This window comes from Acinonyx jubatus, unplaced genomic scaffold (assembly GCF_027475565.1).
Source record: "Acinonyx jubatus isolate Ajub_Pintada_27869175 unplaced genomic scaffold, VMU_Ajub_asm_v1.0 scaffold_70, whole genome shotgun sequence".
Taxonomy (NCBI): Eukaryota; Metazoa; Chordata; class Mammalia; order Carnivora; family Felidae; genus Acinonyx; species Acinonyx jubatus.
The window spans coordinates 6,827-25,460 of record NW_026463989.1 but is presented as its reverse complement, the minus strand read 5'-3'; the positions used below and the strand labels follow the sequence as shown (position 1 = coordinate 25,460).

The 18,634-nt window shown below is 36.3% G+C and overlaps 1 protein-coding gene across 4 annotated transcripts; it reads right to left on the bottom strand.

The window, feature by feature from the left end:
* Positions 1-562: 562 nt before the first annotated feature.
* Positions 563-13,569, bottom strand: LOC106965691 (NKG2-A/NKG2-B type II integral membrane protein-like). Of its 4 annotated transcripts, none has more exons than XM_053213982.1 (7): positions 13,445-13,567; positions 10,989-11,344; positions 10,583-10,660; positions 10,077-10,130; positions 9,441-9,592; positions 2,141-2,244; positions 566-1,884 (listed from the first exon to the last, which is right to left on the bottom strand). In XM_053213982.1, the coding sequence occupies exons 2-7, from the start codon at positions 11,173-11,175 to the stop codon at positions 1,764-1,766; spliced, it is 696 nt and encodes a 231-aa protein (XP_053069957.1). In that variant the 5' UTR covers positions 11,176-11,344; positions 13,445-13,567; the 3' UTR covers positions 566-1,763. The 4 variants fall into 4 exon arrangements, with proteins under 4 accessions (XP_053069958.1, XP_053069957.1, XP_053069955.1 ...); XM_053213980.1 differs by having other exon boundaries at positions 568-1,884; positions 10,583-10,714; positions 13,445-13,565; XM_053213981.1 differs by having other exon boundaries at positions 572-1,884; positions 9,441-9,565; positions 10,583-10,714; positions 13,445-13,561.
* Between the last annotated feature and the right edge of the window lie 5,065 nt (positions 13,570-18,634).

Sequence of the window (18,634 nt, the reverse complement as noted above, 5' to 3'; positions counted from 1 at the left end):
TTTCTTTCCCTCTTATAATTGAATCAGGGTAGGAATATCTGTGAATCATTGTCTAATTACTCACGTTTGTCTTGAATTCTGGCAATAACTAGCCATTTGACCTACACAAAAATCTGTAGCTTTTAATTTTTGGTTTTCTTATGTAACACTTTATGTTTTGCATCAAAGTGTTTTTCTTATTTTTTTATATATTTTTATTTTTTAATGTGAAATTTATTGTCAAATTGGAGGCTAAGTGAAATAAGTCACACAGAGAAAGACAACAAAGTGTTTTCAGCATGGCTGTAAAGACTGACAGAAGTGGGTACATAAAAAATTGAAAAAAATCTAAAGGTCATTCAAAATACATGAATCCAGTTGAGGAAAACAACATATAAGAAAAGGTATCAAAGGACACTGGATATTATCCAATTAGAAACCAATCTCTACCTCGAAATAAATCTAATCTTTGATAGTGTTGCACTAAGACAGATTCAGACAGTACACTTTGGTTCCATTCTCGGAGGAAGTGGGCCAATCTGAATGGCTCTTATACAGCAACACTGTGGTTGTTCCATGATAACCCCGAGGGGCCATTCATTTAGTACTCTCAGCTCCAAATCCACCCTCACTGCCCTGTTGTCAATAATGGTGCAAGATCCTATCCATTTTCCCTCTGGTCATCTCACATGAAGTTGACTTTTGTCGGTAAGAGACAATGGAGAGCCAGTACAGCAGAAAGGGCTCTTCTTCCTGGCTTCATGGTGTTGTCTCTCCTTTGGCCACCATGGCTTGGTTGCCAGTTGCAGTCCTACAAGAAGTCTGTGTACTGGTCCTCCAGCAACTTTCTGTAGCCAGTCCGTCAGTTTCTTGTCTTCCGGTCTTTCCTCCTGCTGTTCTGACAGGGAGTTCTTCCTGTTTGCCAGTCACAGCCTGAGATCCATTTTCACCAAGTTCAGCCCGTCGAGTGTGGAGCTGCCCTGCCCCAGAACAATCCAGTGAGCATGTCTGCCATGAAGCTGTGTGTAGCCACATCGTCCTCGATGACATCTAAATCCCATTTTCAGAGAGCAGACCTGGCTTCCCAGTGATCCCTCCTTTAATTCTAAGATATTCTTTGTAATTTTATTGAACTTAGTAGCCTTTCCTCTTAGTAAACTTTCCTTTACAAGTAGATAATAATTGTTTACCTCAACTTCCTTCCTTGTTTCTGTCTCCTGACTCAATTCTGACTCATACCCTTGTCACCCTGGAGTGTTCAATCCTCATTTGAGGCCCTTAAAGGGCTAGAACAAATCAGATAATTTGGAAATATAAATGGGATTATTCACTGTATTGAGAATTTTACACTAATGTTATGATTTGTAATTAATATATATTTTATTCAACTAAATAGCAAAGCATAAAGAATAAATAATATATACCGAGTATATATTTTTTTACACTAATATAATTAAATTTGAGAACAGTTCCATATCACCAAGAATGAAGCCTCAAGTACTCTTGGTCTTTGGGTGATATATATGCATTGATGCAGATTCATCCTTGATAAGAAATGAAACATTCTAGTGAGTGATGTTGATAATGGGAGAGGCCATGCACATGTGCAGACAGGGACAATCCAGGAAATCTCAGGAGCTTCTTCTTAATTTTGTTGTGAGCCTAAAATTACACTAAAAATATTATCTTAAAAATATGCAAAGAAAATAATCATATGGGTTTTGAAATAATGAGAGATGTATTCTTTATAAATGGTGAAATAACATTATACCAAAACGAGGTAACTAAAATGCCTGGTGCTTACAAACATATGGTCTTATTACTGAGCAGGGTGCAAAATAAGTTTTTTTTGCAAAAAAATCGAAATACGGACAATTCTTGTCACTCTCTGAAGATACTGACAACCTGAAATACAGAGAATTATATCTCATTAATCTTACCATAAGGTTGCTTATATCTCTTACTAGGGACCATAGTATTTTGATGAATAAACCATCCATTTTGACTCATACTTAAATATCTCAATCTCAATATTTCTCATACCATTTTTCTCTGGAAAAACTTCAACTACTGTGTTTATCTGATTGTTCACACATTGCGGGTTTTCTTTCTAAGAACAATTCTTGTGAGGCATAAAATAAAAAGTTGTCAGGAGACTTACACTTCGGAAGAAAATGTTAAGGCTTTTGGCTGCACAGATGAACTATGATTTCTTCTCTGGGAGCCTCTAACCCATGTAGTAGCGGAGAATAAATTCAACAAAAACTATGAGAAAATAAAATTTATTGGGAGTCAAATACAAGCTCTTATACTCACTTGAATTCTGTAATAACACATAAAAGTTCATCCTTTCTTCCTTTCTAGACACTTTCAAATTATAATATAATGTTACACAGTGGACACAAAAGTATAAAATTATCTTAATAGGACTAAGTGAAGAGGACAAACTGACCGTGAAGACAATTTCAGAGTTTAGAAAATGAATCACAGGTTAATAACTTATGAAATAGGTACATTGGAAAAAATCCTGGAGATTCAAGGCGGAAGCACATCCGTCATCCTCTCGCCTAGGATGCTCAGTGTCTCCCCACCTGCCCACCCCTGGCTCAGCGATCAAGAAGACTGAAATGTCACAACTGGGAGAAGCTGCAAAGAGCAAGGGTGCTGGTGCCATAGGTGGAGACTTGATCAGCAGTAATTAACATCAAAGGTAAAAGTCACAAGGTCATAAAAATAAGCAATAAGAATTTGGAAAACATTGAACAAAACTATCAGTAGACAGACTTGAGCGGAGAAGATTCTGCCATAAATGTTTGGCAACAAAAATTAGTAAATCTAGGAAAAATGACATGCAATGCATGTTTACTGAAGTATATGTTTAAAAAGTGTCTACCTAAGAAGTAAAACAAATATAGAGAAATTTAAAAATGTCTTCCAACGAAAGGAAAGCATAGGTCAATAGAAACGTCTGCTGGGGTAAGTTGTTCCACATATTAGAACAAAAGTAATTAAAAGTAATATTTAGGGGGACCTGGTTGGCTCAGTCTGTTGGGCGTCTGACATCAGCTCAAGTCATGATCTCACAGGCCATGAGTTTGAGCCCCGCATCTGGCTCTGTGCTGACAGCTCAGAGCCTGGAGCCTGCTTCCCAGTCTGTGTCTCCCTCTCTCTCTGCTCCTCACCTGCTCATGCTCTGTCTCTCTCTCCCTCTCTCTCAAAAATAAATAAAAGCATTCAAATCTTTTTAAATAATAAAAATAAAATTCATATTTATAAATATATGAAAACTATAAAGAAAACTTAGTTGAAATAATTGCATGAACATGTGATGGCATCAATTTAGCAAGTAGGAAATATCAATAGAGAAATAAAACTATATGAAGAAACCACAGAGAATCTCAGTGCATAAATCCATACCGGAAATGGAAAATCCACTCAAGTAGAAAAAAAACTGATGAATTTGAAGGAGTAACAAATTTATTTATACCTTAGGATGAGAGAGAAAAAAGAGAAGAATTTACACAATTCAGAGACTTTCAAAACAGTATCAGGAAAGCCAGTGTAAGTCTAAGTAGAATATGAGAAGAACGACAGAGGCAGAAAAAAACAGGACAACAATCTTAAGGCACGATGAGTGAACAGGTTGCTAATATCATTTAAAATATTTAGATACCATATGTTTTCACTCTTATGTGGATCCTGAGAAACTTAACAGAAACCCATGGGTGAGGGGAAGAAAAAAAAGAGGTTAGAGTGGGAGAGAGCCAAAGCATAAGAGACTCTTACAAACTGAGAACAAACTGAGGGTTGATGGGGGGTGGGAGGGAGAGGTGGGTGGGTGATGGGTATTGAGGAGGGCACCTTTTGGGATGAGCACTGGGTGTTGTATGGAAACCAATTTGACAATAAATTTCATATATTGAAAAAAATAAATAAAATATTTATAGACAGCAGAGACTTAGCAAACTGCTAACAGAATGAGCACGTACAAATCCATGTCTCATGACACCATAATGATATGACCAAAGAACACTGGCAAATACAGATGAAGAAATACCTTTGAGTGAAGAGAGTGGATTGTGAAGTGACTTAAGTCAGTGTGAAAATCAGGGATGGCTGACACATCTTCCACCTCCATCAGCCTTACGCCACATTATCTAGGACAGGATCCATATCCCTGCCCTGCACACTAGTTCTGACTGGAACGGGATACAAGCAGCAAGTTGAAGGAACAGAAAGACACAGACCCTAAATCCCCCATGGAAACAATCCCTTAGAAATATCCAGACACAACCGATGTATATTAGTCTAATCAGTTTTGATAAAGGTGCCAGGACCATTCAATAGGAAGAGACAGCATCTTTTACACAAGGTGTTGGGAAACTGACTTCCCACATGCAGAAGAATGAAGCTGGATGTTGACATTTACACCGTATACTAAAATTAACTCCACCAAAACCAGATCACAAAGGAAAAGTCCATTGTAGACAAATGGGGTATATCAACCTAAACATTTCTGTGCACTAAAGGGCATGATCAACGATGAGAAGAAAGAGTGGAAAAAAACACTTGCAAATCATACATCAAACAGGGAATCATATCTAAAGTATAAATCAGCCTACAAGTTAGTAGCAACAACAACAAACACCAAAACACAATTAAAAATTAGGACAGAGAAATTCAAAAGACATACTTCCAAAGACAATATAAATTGTGAAATATCATATGGAAAGATGCTAATGATCAGAGAACTGCAAATCAAAATCATGATGAGTTATCATCTCATACTCATTAGGATGGATGGTATAAAAAAAAAAGCTCAGGTGCCTGGGTGGCTTAGTTGGTTAAGTTTCCAACTCTTGGTTTTGATTCAGGTCATGTTCGCACATTTGTGGGTTTGAGCCCCGCACCAGGCTCTGTGTTGACAATGCAGAGCCAGCTTCAGATGCTCTCCCTTTCCCTCCCTCTCCACCTCCCTTGCTTGCTCTCTCTCTTTCTCTCTCTCTCAAAACAAATAAATAACATTTTTTAAAAAAGGGTCAGTGAGGAGGTCGACCAAGAGGAGACTACACACTGTTGTTGGGCATGTAAATCGGTCATTGTTAGGAAGAAGGGAATGGAGCTTCTTCAAGAAATTGAAAATACAATTACCACATGCGTCAGCAATCCCATATGTAGGAAACTATCTAAAAGAATTGAAAACAAGATCTCAAAAATATATATACACCCATGCTCACTGCAGCATTATTCCTTAGAGCCACAGAGCAGAAGCCACCCAAATGTCCACTGATGGATGAATGGAGAAAGAAAGCATGGTATACACATAACACTGTAATATTATTCAGCTGTACGTGGAAGGTAATCCTATCACCTGCTACAATATGCATGAAATTCCAGGACATTATGCTAAGTGAAATAAGCCAGTCATACACATGAAAAAAAAAAAACAAAAACCTGTTTGATTCCACTTATAGAAAGTATCCAAAGTAGTAAAAGTGATAGAAACAAGTAGAATAGTGGTTGCTCAGGTTGAGGGGAAAGTGTTGAGGGAGAATTATTGTGCAGTGAGTTGAGTTCCAGTTTTATAAGGGGAGAGCTCTAGATATCCTTTGCAACAATGTGATAGTTAGCACTCCTAACTTAAACTGGGTGCTTCAACTGGTTACGATGGATGATCTAGTTAAACGCAACATAAGATGAGCAAGAGTATAGGATTCCCGCTATATGACACTCTGGAAAAAACAAAATTCTGGAAACAGTAAACTGATCAGTGGTTGACAGGGTTTAGGGGGAAGGAAGGATGGATAGGGGGAGCACAGAGAATTTTGAAGGACGGGAAACTATTCTGTAGAACTCCATAATGTTTGATACATGTCACTATATACTTTTCCAAACGCATAAAATGCCCAACCCCAAGAGTAAGCTTTGAAGTAAACTATGGTCTTTCGCTGATAAAGATGTGTCAATACAGGTGTATCAGTTGTAGCAAGTGAACCACCCCACTGAGGGCTTTTGAAAATGAGACAGTCTATGAACTGCTCCTGCATTGACACACAGACAGTAGGGGAACCGGTGCTATGTCTGAGTTTTGCTATGAACCTAAACCTGCTCTAAGACACTAGTCTATTTTTTTAACATGGGTAATGTGTTAAATTCTATGTTATAGGGTCATGGTATTTTCTGCAACAGCTTAAAAAATAAAATCAAAGTTAAACCCACAAAAAGAGGTGATTTTGACAAGGGCCGGAGAAAAACAACTCATTACATTTAGGTAAATAACAATATGATTAAAAGATGAGTTCTCACCAGAAAAATAGTGGGAAAAAAAAAAGAAAGAAAGAAACCCACTACCTGTGTGCGCGCGCACACACACACACACACACACACACACACACACACACACAACAAATAAACAAACAACCAAAACAAAGCAAAAATACCATCAAACAGGAATTATACATTCAGAAAATAGTTTTTCAGAAAACAAGATGCATAAAAACCCCACATCAGACACAAAAACAAACAGAATTTTTTCTTACTACACCTGCCTTTCAACAATGTTCTTCAAGCTACAAGTAAAGTGACACTAGATGGTAACGCATATCCGCAAGAAGGATTAGAGATCACCAGAAATGATAAATAGGTCAGTAAATGTTTAGATCTGCGTATGAATTTTCCTCTCTGAATTTCTTGAAAAGATAAGATATTTGCAGCCATAATTATAACACTGTATGGTGGGATCTATACTACAAACCTTATATTTTTAGCATTTGTTAATGTGTGTGGTACAAAGTCTCCACGAATGCTTCCCTTCCGGTTTCCAATGTGAAGGCATGAAAGCAGAGAAGGTAAAGAGATGCATAGTTTCTGTTCAGAAACCAGTGCAAGCTGGCTTCAGTACAGCACTGTTAGAAATACAGATTTCCACTCTCTCTGACAGTAGGTTGTTCCCATGAAAACTTTCCTAAGCTGAAATAGTGTAAATTGAGGAGGCAAATAGGATTAATTTACATGAAAAAATTGCTGAGCATCCCTGTTCCAAAAAATCACCACCATCCTCAAAACACAAAACACAAAAAATAAGCCCTCTTAGGCTTTTCTGATACCTCAAGACATGCCTTGTGAATGGAGAGGTACAGAAAATCAATTGAGATGAAGCACAGACACTCAAAAATACAGTTCAAACCTACACCTGATACTGATATACAGAGTGTATTGTTTTTTGAGAAATGAACTTGACAGGAACAGTCTTGCTCCTCGGGCTGTGAATGCTTCTCTAACAGTAAACCTAGCCCTGAACACAATGAAAGGATTGCTATGGAGAATACATGGTAAAAGAAGGCATTTTGGATCATAAGGAAGAAAGAGAGGACAAACGTAAGAATAAAATTCTTATAAGGTATAATGGACTTTCCTTCACCTCCTGTGTTTTTGAAATTGTTTGATATTTGAAGCAAAAGTATCAGTTGAAGCAAAGTTATAACATGCATGTGATTCTCCATGTAAGCAGAGAAATATTTAAGACACTTATAGTATAAATGGGACACGGTAATGGACCATAAAGGCAAGTAAGTCTCTACATTTTACTCGAACTGCTGTGGGTTGTGATAGACTGTGTAGACTGTGACCTATGAATACACAATCATCTATATAAAGATATATAATATCTATATTACTTATATCAAGGAGATTAGAGCACATCTGTACATATATATATATATATATATGTATATAACTTTATGTATATAAAGTTACTGATGAAGAAAAGACCTACTTTGCTATAAATGATGCTCCGTCAATGAGGTAATGATGTAGAAATATACAACTTTCACTCTTATCTCACAGCCTCAGACATAAAGCATCACAAAAAATGAATTCTAGTTGGATCATAAATCATCATGGAAAGTTAAAACATAAAGAAATAAAGAAAAAGGTAAATGCAGGAAAATAATACAGGAAATTCTATTCATGAACTTTGGCTAACTTCTGAAATAGGTCCAATAATACTCATTGTAATGTACAAAACGCTAAGTACGACCATGGTAACATTAAAATTCTGATCATTAAAAGACTCCTACATGAGAGTGAAAATGCAGATGCAGGTATTTGCATCTTAAAAGCTCAAAAAAGAGCTCAGGTCTAAAATATGACAAAGACTTCTGAGAAGTGGAAAGAAGACACCGTCCTGGAGAAATGGGCAAGAGACACAACCCAGCACTTCTCATTCTCACAAAGGAGAATAGCCTTGAGATTTACAGCCCAGGAAAATGGTAGTGTGTCTAACCATCAGAACCTTTAATGAATTTTTCTGAGACTGCTGAGTTTTGGATCAAAAGCCTATTTGGTACAATGTATTTTACACCATAAAATAGAAAAATGTAGGGATAAGTTAGTATAGTGAAATATACACATATCTATGTCTGTGCAATTTCCTACTAATGCTTACAGGGAAGTGTAGTATAATTATATATGAATATGATTGTTACACTTACACATTATTATTTTATTACAAAAACCATACATTTATTTTACATAAATATATAATATGTCGCTATGTGCAATAAATGATTATCAATATGATATGTGGAGGAAGACATAGAAAAGACTTTTCCTTACATAATTATTCATAATACCCACATACGAAAAAGGAACAAAATTTCTGAGAAAGGTTTTTAAAATCTCATATTCATATGAGAGCAGTGAATATTCACAAACTGTAGACAAGTGTGTTAATATAGATGGATTACAAGTAGTACCTGGGAGAGAAGGGAGACCCACATAAAAGTGCACCCTGAATGATTCCATTGATATACAGCCCCAAAAGAAGCAGAGATATTTCATAAAAGGAAAATGGGCAGGCCTGATAAAGCTCTAAACTTCAGTCTCATGATGTAATTTAGAATTGTGTGATTCTAACTACATTGTAAACCATGTGCACAATCATATGCCTAGTTTCCTTGATGTATTGTAAAATTAAATGGTAAAGTTAATTTCAGACAAAAGAGGATTTCTAGAAGCACAGATTCCTTTGAAAAGCAAGAACTGGAAATTATCAAATGTACATTCAAGGTATAAAACTATAAATAATGTGTCATAGAGTCAAACCATGGAATATTAAACACTTTAAAGAAATAAACTAAAAATACATATAAAACCATGGATAAACTCTACAAGCATAATATTAATTGCAAGCTTTTTCTTGTTCTTTTTTTAACATTTATTTATTTTTGAGACACAGAGAGAGAGCACAAGCAGGGGAGAATTAGAGAGAGAGGGAGACACAGAACCTGAAGTAGACTCCAGGCTCTGAGCTATCAGCCCAGAGCCCGATGTGGGGATCATACACAGGAACCTTGAGATCATGACCTGAGCCGAAGTTGGAGGCTTAATCCACTGAGCCCCTCAGGAGACCCATTTAATGACAAGCTTTCAATAGAATCAGGAAACATTTGAAAACTTACCTTGTCCTCTTCATCATCATAGTAGAGCAGGTTAGAGTTCTTAGAAGTACAGGATGTCAAACTCTCCTTCCATGATTTTCTCTCAGTGCTAATGTAATAGCAATTGTTGGAATACGTAAACCACTCTTTCAGACAATGACAACAGAGACATGCTGGAGAGAGATAATATGAGATATTATCCAAAAAGCTTTGAATATTACAAAATGAAAATTGACATACTGTATATGGATACACATATGTGTACCTACCATATTCATATACCCTCACAAGCTGATAAAGATAAAACAAAACACACACACACTCAGAGAAGAGTTAGGCTTTCGTCTCCTAATTTAAGTGCCCAAATAAAGCGACCACAAAACTGTCCATATCTACATGTCCTGAGAGTCAGTGAACAAAACCATCTTCATGGAATGATTTATCTTTTATCATGTTATAGAAGGAGGAAATGTGAGGGAATTGTTAACAGCAGGTATGATGATTTTGAATGAGTATTTCCCCATCAGTTCTGAAAGTTCATTAAGCGATTTTTGAATTCACTTTTTCCAAAAGAATCTGTTATCATCTTTGCCTACTTGAAGATAGAGCTAAAATAGACACTAAACTAATAACAGAATTTTGCAAGGGATGTTGTACCTTTCTGGATTGTCGTTTCCAGGGATGTTTTGTTCTGCTCTGGTCCTTCAGTAGCTAGAACATTAAAGCAATTCTCAAAAAACATATATTAAATGAAATGAATCATATAATAAGTTGAGTTTCCTAGTTTAAAATTGGGTGTGCTATTTTACCAGAAAAATTTAATACAGTAAGGAACATGAGAGAGAAAATAATTCAAAAGCTTAAAAAACCAAACCTCACCATCTCTTACAATATTTGGTTTAAGCAATCTCAAGAATTAATGCATATTTCACCATAAAGTCTCTTGTGTGACTTGCCTTTGAGTTATTAAATCCAAATATATGTTAATTCTCCCTAAATGTATTCTGTTATTTCTACTTTAGATAATCTCTAAATAATCATTCCACACTTAGAGCACACATGCATTAAAATGAGATAATGCATTCAAAGTGTTCCACAATATGTCAAGGAACTAATGACCAGTAAGGTGAAAAATTTCCTTAGTCATTCAAACACGTACTTACAGGGAATATAAGCTATTGTTACCACAGTGGACATCAAGACGAGGCATAGGATTCCCAAGATACTAGCAATGAGCTTCTCTGGACATGCAGGTGAGTAGTAGGAAGACAAATGCAAACACTGAGAAAGGATGCCTGCAAACAATCATTTAGGAGATTTACAAACAAGAGAACCCACAATGCACACAGAATCACATACAATAACCTGCACCTCAAACCCATCACTATCATTGGAATCTTCTCTCAGAATATACCAATGCGTTCAATTACAATACCATATTCCAACCTCCAGCTCTGGTCCTCATAAATGAAAACTATGTGAGATCACTTCCTACTCTTTCCCTACACCCCTACACCCCAACTTCAAATCCTAAAACAGACATACTTGTCTGCATTAAATGTTTTTTACCTTTGCAGGGAGAGTTCTTGCCATTCCCTTGAAGGTCCCGAGAAGCATTTTGCAGATTCAATTCTGCATAGGCTATCTCCTCCTCAGTTACTGAAATGGAACTTTTTGTGCCCTTAGGTTGCACTTGCTGTCTTTTTGAGCCCTTAGCATGATGGAGTTCCGCATAAGTCACACCTTGGTTGTTCATGTCTGCAGCTGAGTAGTGTCAGCTACAATGTGGATGAAACTGCCCTGAAGGTCTTGATCAAGAGTGTGTGTCATGTGCTGACGACATTGCTAGTCCAGTGACACCGAGTGGGGTGCAGGGTGAGGGAGACTCCTCATTTGCAGTTGAACAATAGAAAGTCTGGTACTAACTTGTGTAGAGATTGAAATAAGTGTTTCATGATAGAATAAATGTTTTTTATTTACAATAATAGCAGAATAGTAATGGTTGCAAAACATGTAAAGCACTAAATTAGTGAAGAAGAAAGGAATTCATGAATAATAGTGTCCTCATTAACGTAAGGTCAGATTCCACAGACATATTTCAACACTATTAGAATAACCAGAGTAATTAAAATACTGGATTAGGAAAAAAGTGTTGTATCAATTTTGACAATGATAAAGCCCATTACTGGTTGAAAATTAGGTGCTCTAAGATTGGAGAATATTGTTTTTAGCACATATAGGAATTTCCTGTTGCAAATGACTTTTATTTGTGGTTTGAAATTGTGTTTCTAAAAAAGGACTGCAGTGCTATCAAAGTGATATTTTATTTTGAACATCTGCGGAGTTCTGAGAATTGTTAAATTTAAGAAGAAATATTTCATATGTTGCAAAATGTTACATGACACACTAAAATTGCCCAAAGCAGGAACAATAGTGAAAACAAGAAGAAACAAAGCATTTTTTACAAGAGGACTTAACATCAGAAGTGACAACTGACTGTAATGGCAAAGATATGAAAGCATAAAACGATACATAATAGAGTAGATCATTTATGGAAGAACACAGTTGTTACAAACTTCTAGAAAGATCTACGATTTCAAAGGCAGTTAGGGTAACTCCAGTTGTTTAGTTATACTAAAACTCACATAAATGTCATTTCAGACTTCAGTCAAGGAGCTATGCAGTCAGTGAACTCTGGAATTACTCCTGTCTCTCCAAGTACAAAGTATCACCTTCAGAAATTATTTCGTGGGGCACCTGGGTGGCTCAGTCAGTTGAGCGTTTGGTCGAGCGACCAACTTTTGCTCAGGTCATGATCTCATGGTTCGTGGGTTCGAACCCCACGCGGGGCTCTGTGCTGACAGCTCATAGTCTGGAGCATGGTTCAGATCTGTGTCTCCCTCTCTCTGTCCCTCTCCTGCTCATTCTGTGTCTCTCTCTGTGTCTCCAAAATAAATAAACATGAAAAATTTTTAAAAAATTAAAATTGAAAAGATTTATTTCATGTCTAGCTATCTAGTTTAGTAATCTAAAATACGAATTAAAAGACGTACACTATAACGCATATAAAGCACTTAAACTCAATCTGAGTGGTCTAAGTTCTCAATAATGTGTTAGTGATTTTAATAATTTTTATTAAAACAATTTTGTTGTTTCCTTTTGAGAGAGAGAGACAGAGAGGAAGATAGACTGTGAGTGGGGGAGGTTTAGAGAGAGTAAGACACACAATCTGAAGCAGGCTCCAGGCTCCGTGCTGTAGCACGGAGTCTGAGGTAGGGCTCGAACTCACAGACCGTGAGATCATGACCCCCGCAGACTTTGGACGCCCAACCGACTGAGCCACCCAGGAGCCCCAATTTTAATTATTTGTAACACAGTACCCATTTATCATTACTGATTCATAGCATTTACACCATGTAACAATTCATTGCACAAGAGCGTCTTTCAGTATTGAATATCTTTCTTGGCCAAGTTTTGTTCAATTTTATAAAAAGTCTTTGGATTGTATATAGTTAAGTTTAAATTAACATTTTTACACAAGGTACCTCATCTTGAATTTTAGGAAGAATCAAACTGCTTTCATTTATTGAAATAACTGTATCAGGAATTCCATTTCACCTTTATGGTATAATGGATTCATTTTAGGGATTTATTTTTAAAGACTGGACCAATGTCGAATATATATAATATATTCTTGATGACAACTGATGACAAATCCAAATCATGTGTTCTTTGTCCTGATGCCTCCGTGATCTCACCTTAAATTATATTGATTTGCAAACCTATGCATAGGTATATGCATATTCTTAATGACTTCTCCACAGGCAAGAATTTGAATATTGTAAGATCTCTAATGTATCCCATAGTCATTCTTGTTTGTTACCCTGAATTGTTGGAATGCAGATACCAATGTTCTCTGTCATTTCATTGTATAGTAGCTGTGCCTCAGGTGCATCCCACCAGCATTTATAATCTCCCACTCACTGAGGTGACTACTAGAAAGGCAGGACTGTGGTGACACATACCTTCTGTTGGCCAGACAGTCATGCATCGTCCAGAGGGAACCAGGTTCCTCTCGTAACCAGACAGTGTCTGTGGTCTTCACAGCCTGCCGGCCCTGTGAGCGCTGAGAGTGAAGCAATAGTGGAAAAAGTAGATTTCTCATCAATGTGTCAGTTCAAATTTGAACAGGAAATTCTTGCCCTTGGGCTATTTTGAAGACACTTTATCTCCTCACACACCTCCAGAATGTAGAGGCTTTGAGCTTGCAGTGTGGCATTTCCTTTGTCCCTCAGCAAATGCTTCTGACAAATTTTATGTTCCACGAGATGCTGGGGTCAGAGACTTAACCACCCAGGCTGTTCACTTACTTCCATCTGAATGACAAACACTGAGGACTTAGGCCTTGTGTAAAATATCTTAGAAGTTTTTGTTTTACTTTTAGGCAAATTTGCTACATCTACATATTACGTATTTCTTTTTCTTATGCCCTTGATATGTCATTTCTATTTCACTGAAAATATTCTAAAATCATCAACCCGTAGACGGTTGTTTAATTATCTTTGACACTAAGAGTGAAAAATGACTACGTTTTCAATTTTTTTGCGACTGCCATAAAGACATCAATTTCTGAATGGATCTTCTCAAATTCTACCTTCATTTTTAACATACCTACATTCCATTTGTATTATTTGTAAATATGTTATTAAAGTTTCTGCTGGAAAAAATAAATGCCTGTGGGAAGGATAAAACATTGAATAATATTGAGCAATAGCACCATTCCAGAGATTTGAATGTTAAATAATTATTCATGCTATTTACTTATTCATTCCAATGGTAACTAAGTGTCTGTATTTAAATAGGAGTATTTGTTATAAACAAACAAACAAACCAAAAGCCTAAGTCTAAGTCTGTAGGGGAAAATTAATGAGCGTTTAACAATTTCACTTAACTCAGAATATTGGTGTGGGCAGAGAAACTACTTTTAAAAGTACTTTTAAAAGACAATTAAATAACATGAACATCCAAGCAATAAAAGTTTCTATCTAAATTATCTACTTTGCATCAATGGAATTCTTTTCCTTTGTTTTCATTGTTGGATTTGATTTGGTAATAATTTTGGGCATATTCACGTGCATGTTTCCTTTGGTCTGTAGTTCTGTTTTGTTTTGTGTTTGGCAAAATGGGTTGACAATACTATTTTCATTTTCATGTGTTTATTTTCCCAGATGTATAGCTGCCATATGACATCACATTAAGTTCTGGTGTAGACATAATGATTCATCATTTATACACGTTATGCTATGATCACCATGATAAATCATCGTGATGACCCATCACCATACAGAATTAATACAATGGTATGGACTCTATTCTCCATGCTGTAATTTACATCCCTGTGAATTATTTATTTTATAACGGAAAGTTTGTACCACCTACTTTCTTTCGTTTCTTTCAGCCATCCCTCGTCCCCACTCCCCTACAGAAATCACAAAGTTGGTCTCTCTGCATGTGAGTTTATTGTTTTATTTGTTTGTTTCTTTTTGTTTTGACATCATAAGGTAAATCATATGGTATTTGCCTTTCTCTGTCTGACTCATTTCATTCAGCATAAAACCATCTAGATCCATCAACTGTGTCAAAAATGAGGAAAATGTCTGGAGAAACCTCCATCCTGTTGCCCATTGTGACGACACTAATTTAAATTGTCACCAACAGTGCATAAGATTTCCTTTTCTCCACATGCACACCAATATTTCTTATTTCATGTTTTTTGGATTCAGACATGTGGGAGGTGATAACTCTTTGTGTTTTTGATTTATGTTTTCCTGATGATTAGTGGTACTGAGCATCTTTTCACATGTCTGTTGGCAATCTGCATATCTTGTGTCAGGAAATACCTATTCAGGTCTTAGGTCCAATTTTTAATCATGTGTTTGCATTCCTTTTGTGTTAAGATGGAGGAATTCTTCATATATTTTGGATATTAACCCCTTGCCAGATATATCATTTGCAAATATCATCTCCCATTCAGTAGGTAGCCTTTTTCTTTTGTTGACCGTTTCCTTGGCTGGGGAAATGCCTTGTGGTTTGTCATATTGTTTATTTTTCATTTTGCTGCCATTCTCTATGAAAATAGATCCAAAAGAATACCGATGAGAACGATCTCCATGAGTTTATTGCCTATGCTTTCTTTAGGAGTTATTGTTGCTGGCCTTACCCCTTCCTCTTTAATTCATTTTAGGTTTCTTTTGGGTTTGGTGTAAACATGTAGTCCAGTATTATTCTTCAGCACATAGTTTTGCAGTTTTATAAACACTATTTACTGAAGACTCTCTTTTCCCTTGTGTCCCTTCTTGCTTTCTTGTCACATTTAATTGATCACATAGACACAGATTTATTTCTGGGCTTTTTCCTCCATTCCTTTGATCTATGTGTCTCTTGTTCTATACTGCTTGGATTGCTAAAGCTTTGTAGTAGACTTTGAAATGTAAGAGCATGTTTCTTCCAGTTTTTTTTCGTCTTTCTAATGATTGCTTTGGGTATTCAGAGTTTCTTGTGGTTCCATACAAATTTTCAGGTAATTTATTCTAGTTCTGTGAAAATGCTATTGGTATTTCTTAAGGATTATGTTGAATCTATAGGTCATTTTGCATAACTGGGATATTTTCACAATATTATATCTTCCATTCCATAGGCACAGTATATATCTTCCTATTTATTTATTTGTGTCATCCTCAAATTTCTTCTAACATTAGCTTAAATTTTCAGTGTGTAAGAATTTCCCCTCCTTGGTTAAAATATTCTTTAATAATTGATTTTTATAATTGCAATTAAAAATGGGATTGTTGTGATTTCTCTTTCTCACAGATTATTACTACTGTATAATGTCCAAAAGATTTCTATATATTAATTTTGTTTCCTGCAACTTGACTGATTTCACCTATTAATTCTAATAGGTTACTTTGGTGTAGTGTCTCATTTTTTTTTTCTAGAAAATTAAGTCATCTGCCAATAGTGACTGTTTTGCATTTTCTTTATCAGCATGGATGTCTTTGATTGATTTTTCTTTTCAGATCTCTGTGTCTAGGACCTCCAGTACTGTGTTGAATAAAGTGGTAAGTGTGGACTTCCTGGTCTTGATCCTGATCTGAAAGGAAAAGCTTTTGGCTTTTCCCTGTTGTGAATGACGTTAGTTGTGGGCTTGCAATATATGAACTTTATTATGAAGGGAAATTCCTTCTCTACCCACTCTGGGAATTTTTTACTATAAATGGATTTTTAATTGTGTCAAGTGCTTTCTCTGCATCTATTGAGACGACCACATGATTTTGATGTTTCAGTCAGTTAATGTGGCGTGACAGGTTGATGGATTTGCAGGTCTTGAAGCATCCTTGCATAAGTGGAATAAACCCATGCAATCATGGTGTTTGAACCCTTTCTTGTATTGTGGAATTCAGTTTGCTAATACTTGAGTGAGGATTGTTGCATGTTGATCAGGGATATTGGCGTATACTGTGGGGTGTGTGTGTGTGTGTGTGTGTGTGTCTGGGTGTGTTTGATTTCCTTGTTTGGTTTTGGTTTCGGGGTAACGCTGTCCATATGGAATGAATTTGGAAACTTTCCATTGTCTCAGTTTTGAGACTAATTTAAGATGCAGAGGTGTCAACTCCCTTGAAAAATTTTGTAGAATTCGGACTCCTGGGTAGCTCTGTCATTTGAGACTCTAACTCGTGATTTCAGCTCAGGTCATGATCCCAGGATCAAGGGTAGGAGCCCCACGTCTGGCTCTGCACTGAGTGTGGACCAGCTTGAGATCCTCTTTCTCAATCTCTCCTGTCCCTCTCCCTTTTCAAATACTCTCTGTCTCTCCCCAAGGAAAAAATGAATAAAAATAAAATAAAATAAAAGTAATGTTTTCTTGTTGTTGTTCTGCTTGCATGATTTCTACTACCTTGTCTTCCAGGTAGTTGATCCTTCTGCATCACCCAATCTGTTATTGATTCATTCTAATGTTGTTTTAAATTTCCATCATTGTACTCTTCAGGTTTGATTGTTGTTTTTTTTTTTTTAAATTTTCCATTTCTTTGCTGAGGTTCTCACTGTGTTCATCTACCCTTCTCTTGGGTTTGGTGAGCATGTTGATGACCATTACTTTCAACCGGTTATTAGGTAGATGGCTAATCTCCATGTTATGTCATCTTCTTCTGAGATTTTATCTTTTCTTTCATTTGGAACATATTTCTCTATCTCCTCGTTTTGTTTGACTGCTTCTTTCTATATATAGGTAGGATTAATCCAAAGCATTCATCAATGATGCCAAATCATGTAAAATTCATTAATGTCTTCAGAAGTTGGAGGTACTTACATCTATTATTCCAGTATTAATACACATTTAAGTTTTAAATTAAACAATTTATATTCTCCTTTGTTACTCGTAGACACATGGGTTGCCATTTTTGGTGTTTAACTGATATGAAATCTATGCCTATCAGTATAAAAAACACCACACACAAAATGACTCAAAATAATAATTAGAGTTTACTTTTTATGATATCAAGTATCTAACTATTTCTAATAATGGCAAACCAAGTGACCTAGGTACGACGGATGAACTAGATATGAAATTATCTTTGGAATATGATGGCAAGGTGAATTAGTTTTCAAGGACTCTTTTTAAAATAACTTCATTTATTTTGAGGGTGAGAGAGGGAGAGAGAGAAAAGAGGGAGACGCAGAGAGAGGGAGAGACAGAATCCCAAGCAGGCTCCATGCTGTCAGTGCAGAGCCTGATGTGATGTGAGGCTCAGTGTCATGAACCAGGAGATAACGAACTGAGCCAAAATCATGAGTCAGACACTAAACCGACTGAGCCCCCAGGTGCCCCTAGAGATTTATCTCCAACTTTACACCCATTAATTACGAGAACACAAAATTTTCATATTAGTAAATTTGGGACAAGAGATTCTGGATACACAGCTCAGTCCTTTCTGCATTATGGGAGCCAAAGTAATGAGCCCAATATGTACAATACCTATGCATAATCTCACAAGGTAGACACAGAGAAAATTACCAATTTGATCTTGATATCCCTGACTTCTGTGTGATTCTTTCTATTCTCAATGTATTCTTGATGATCATCTCCCTAATAATGTTCCATATTTATATATCTCCAGTGGTGTTGGTGGATCCCCTAACCCAAGCTCATAAATAAT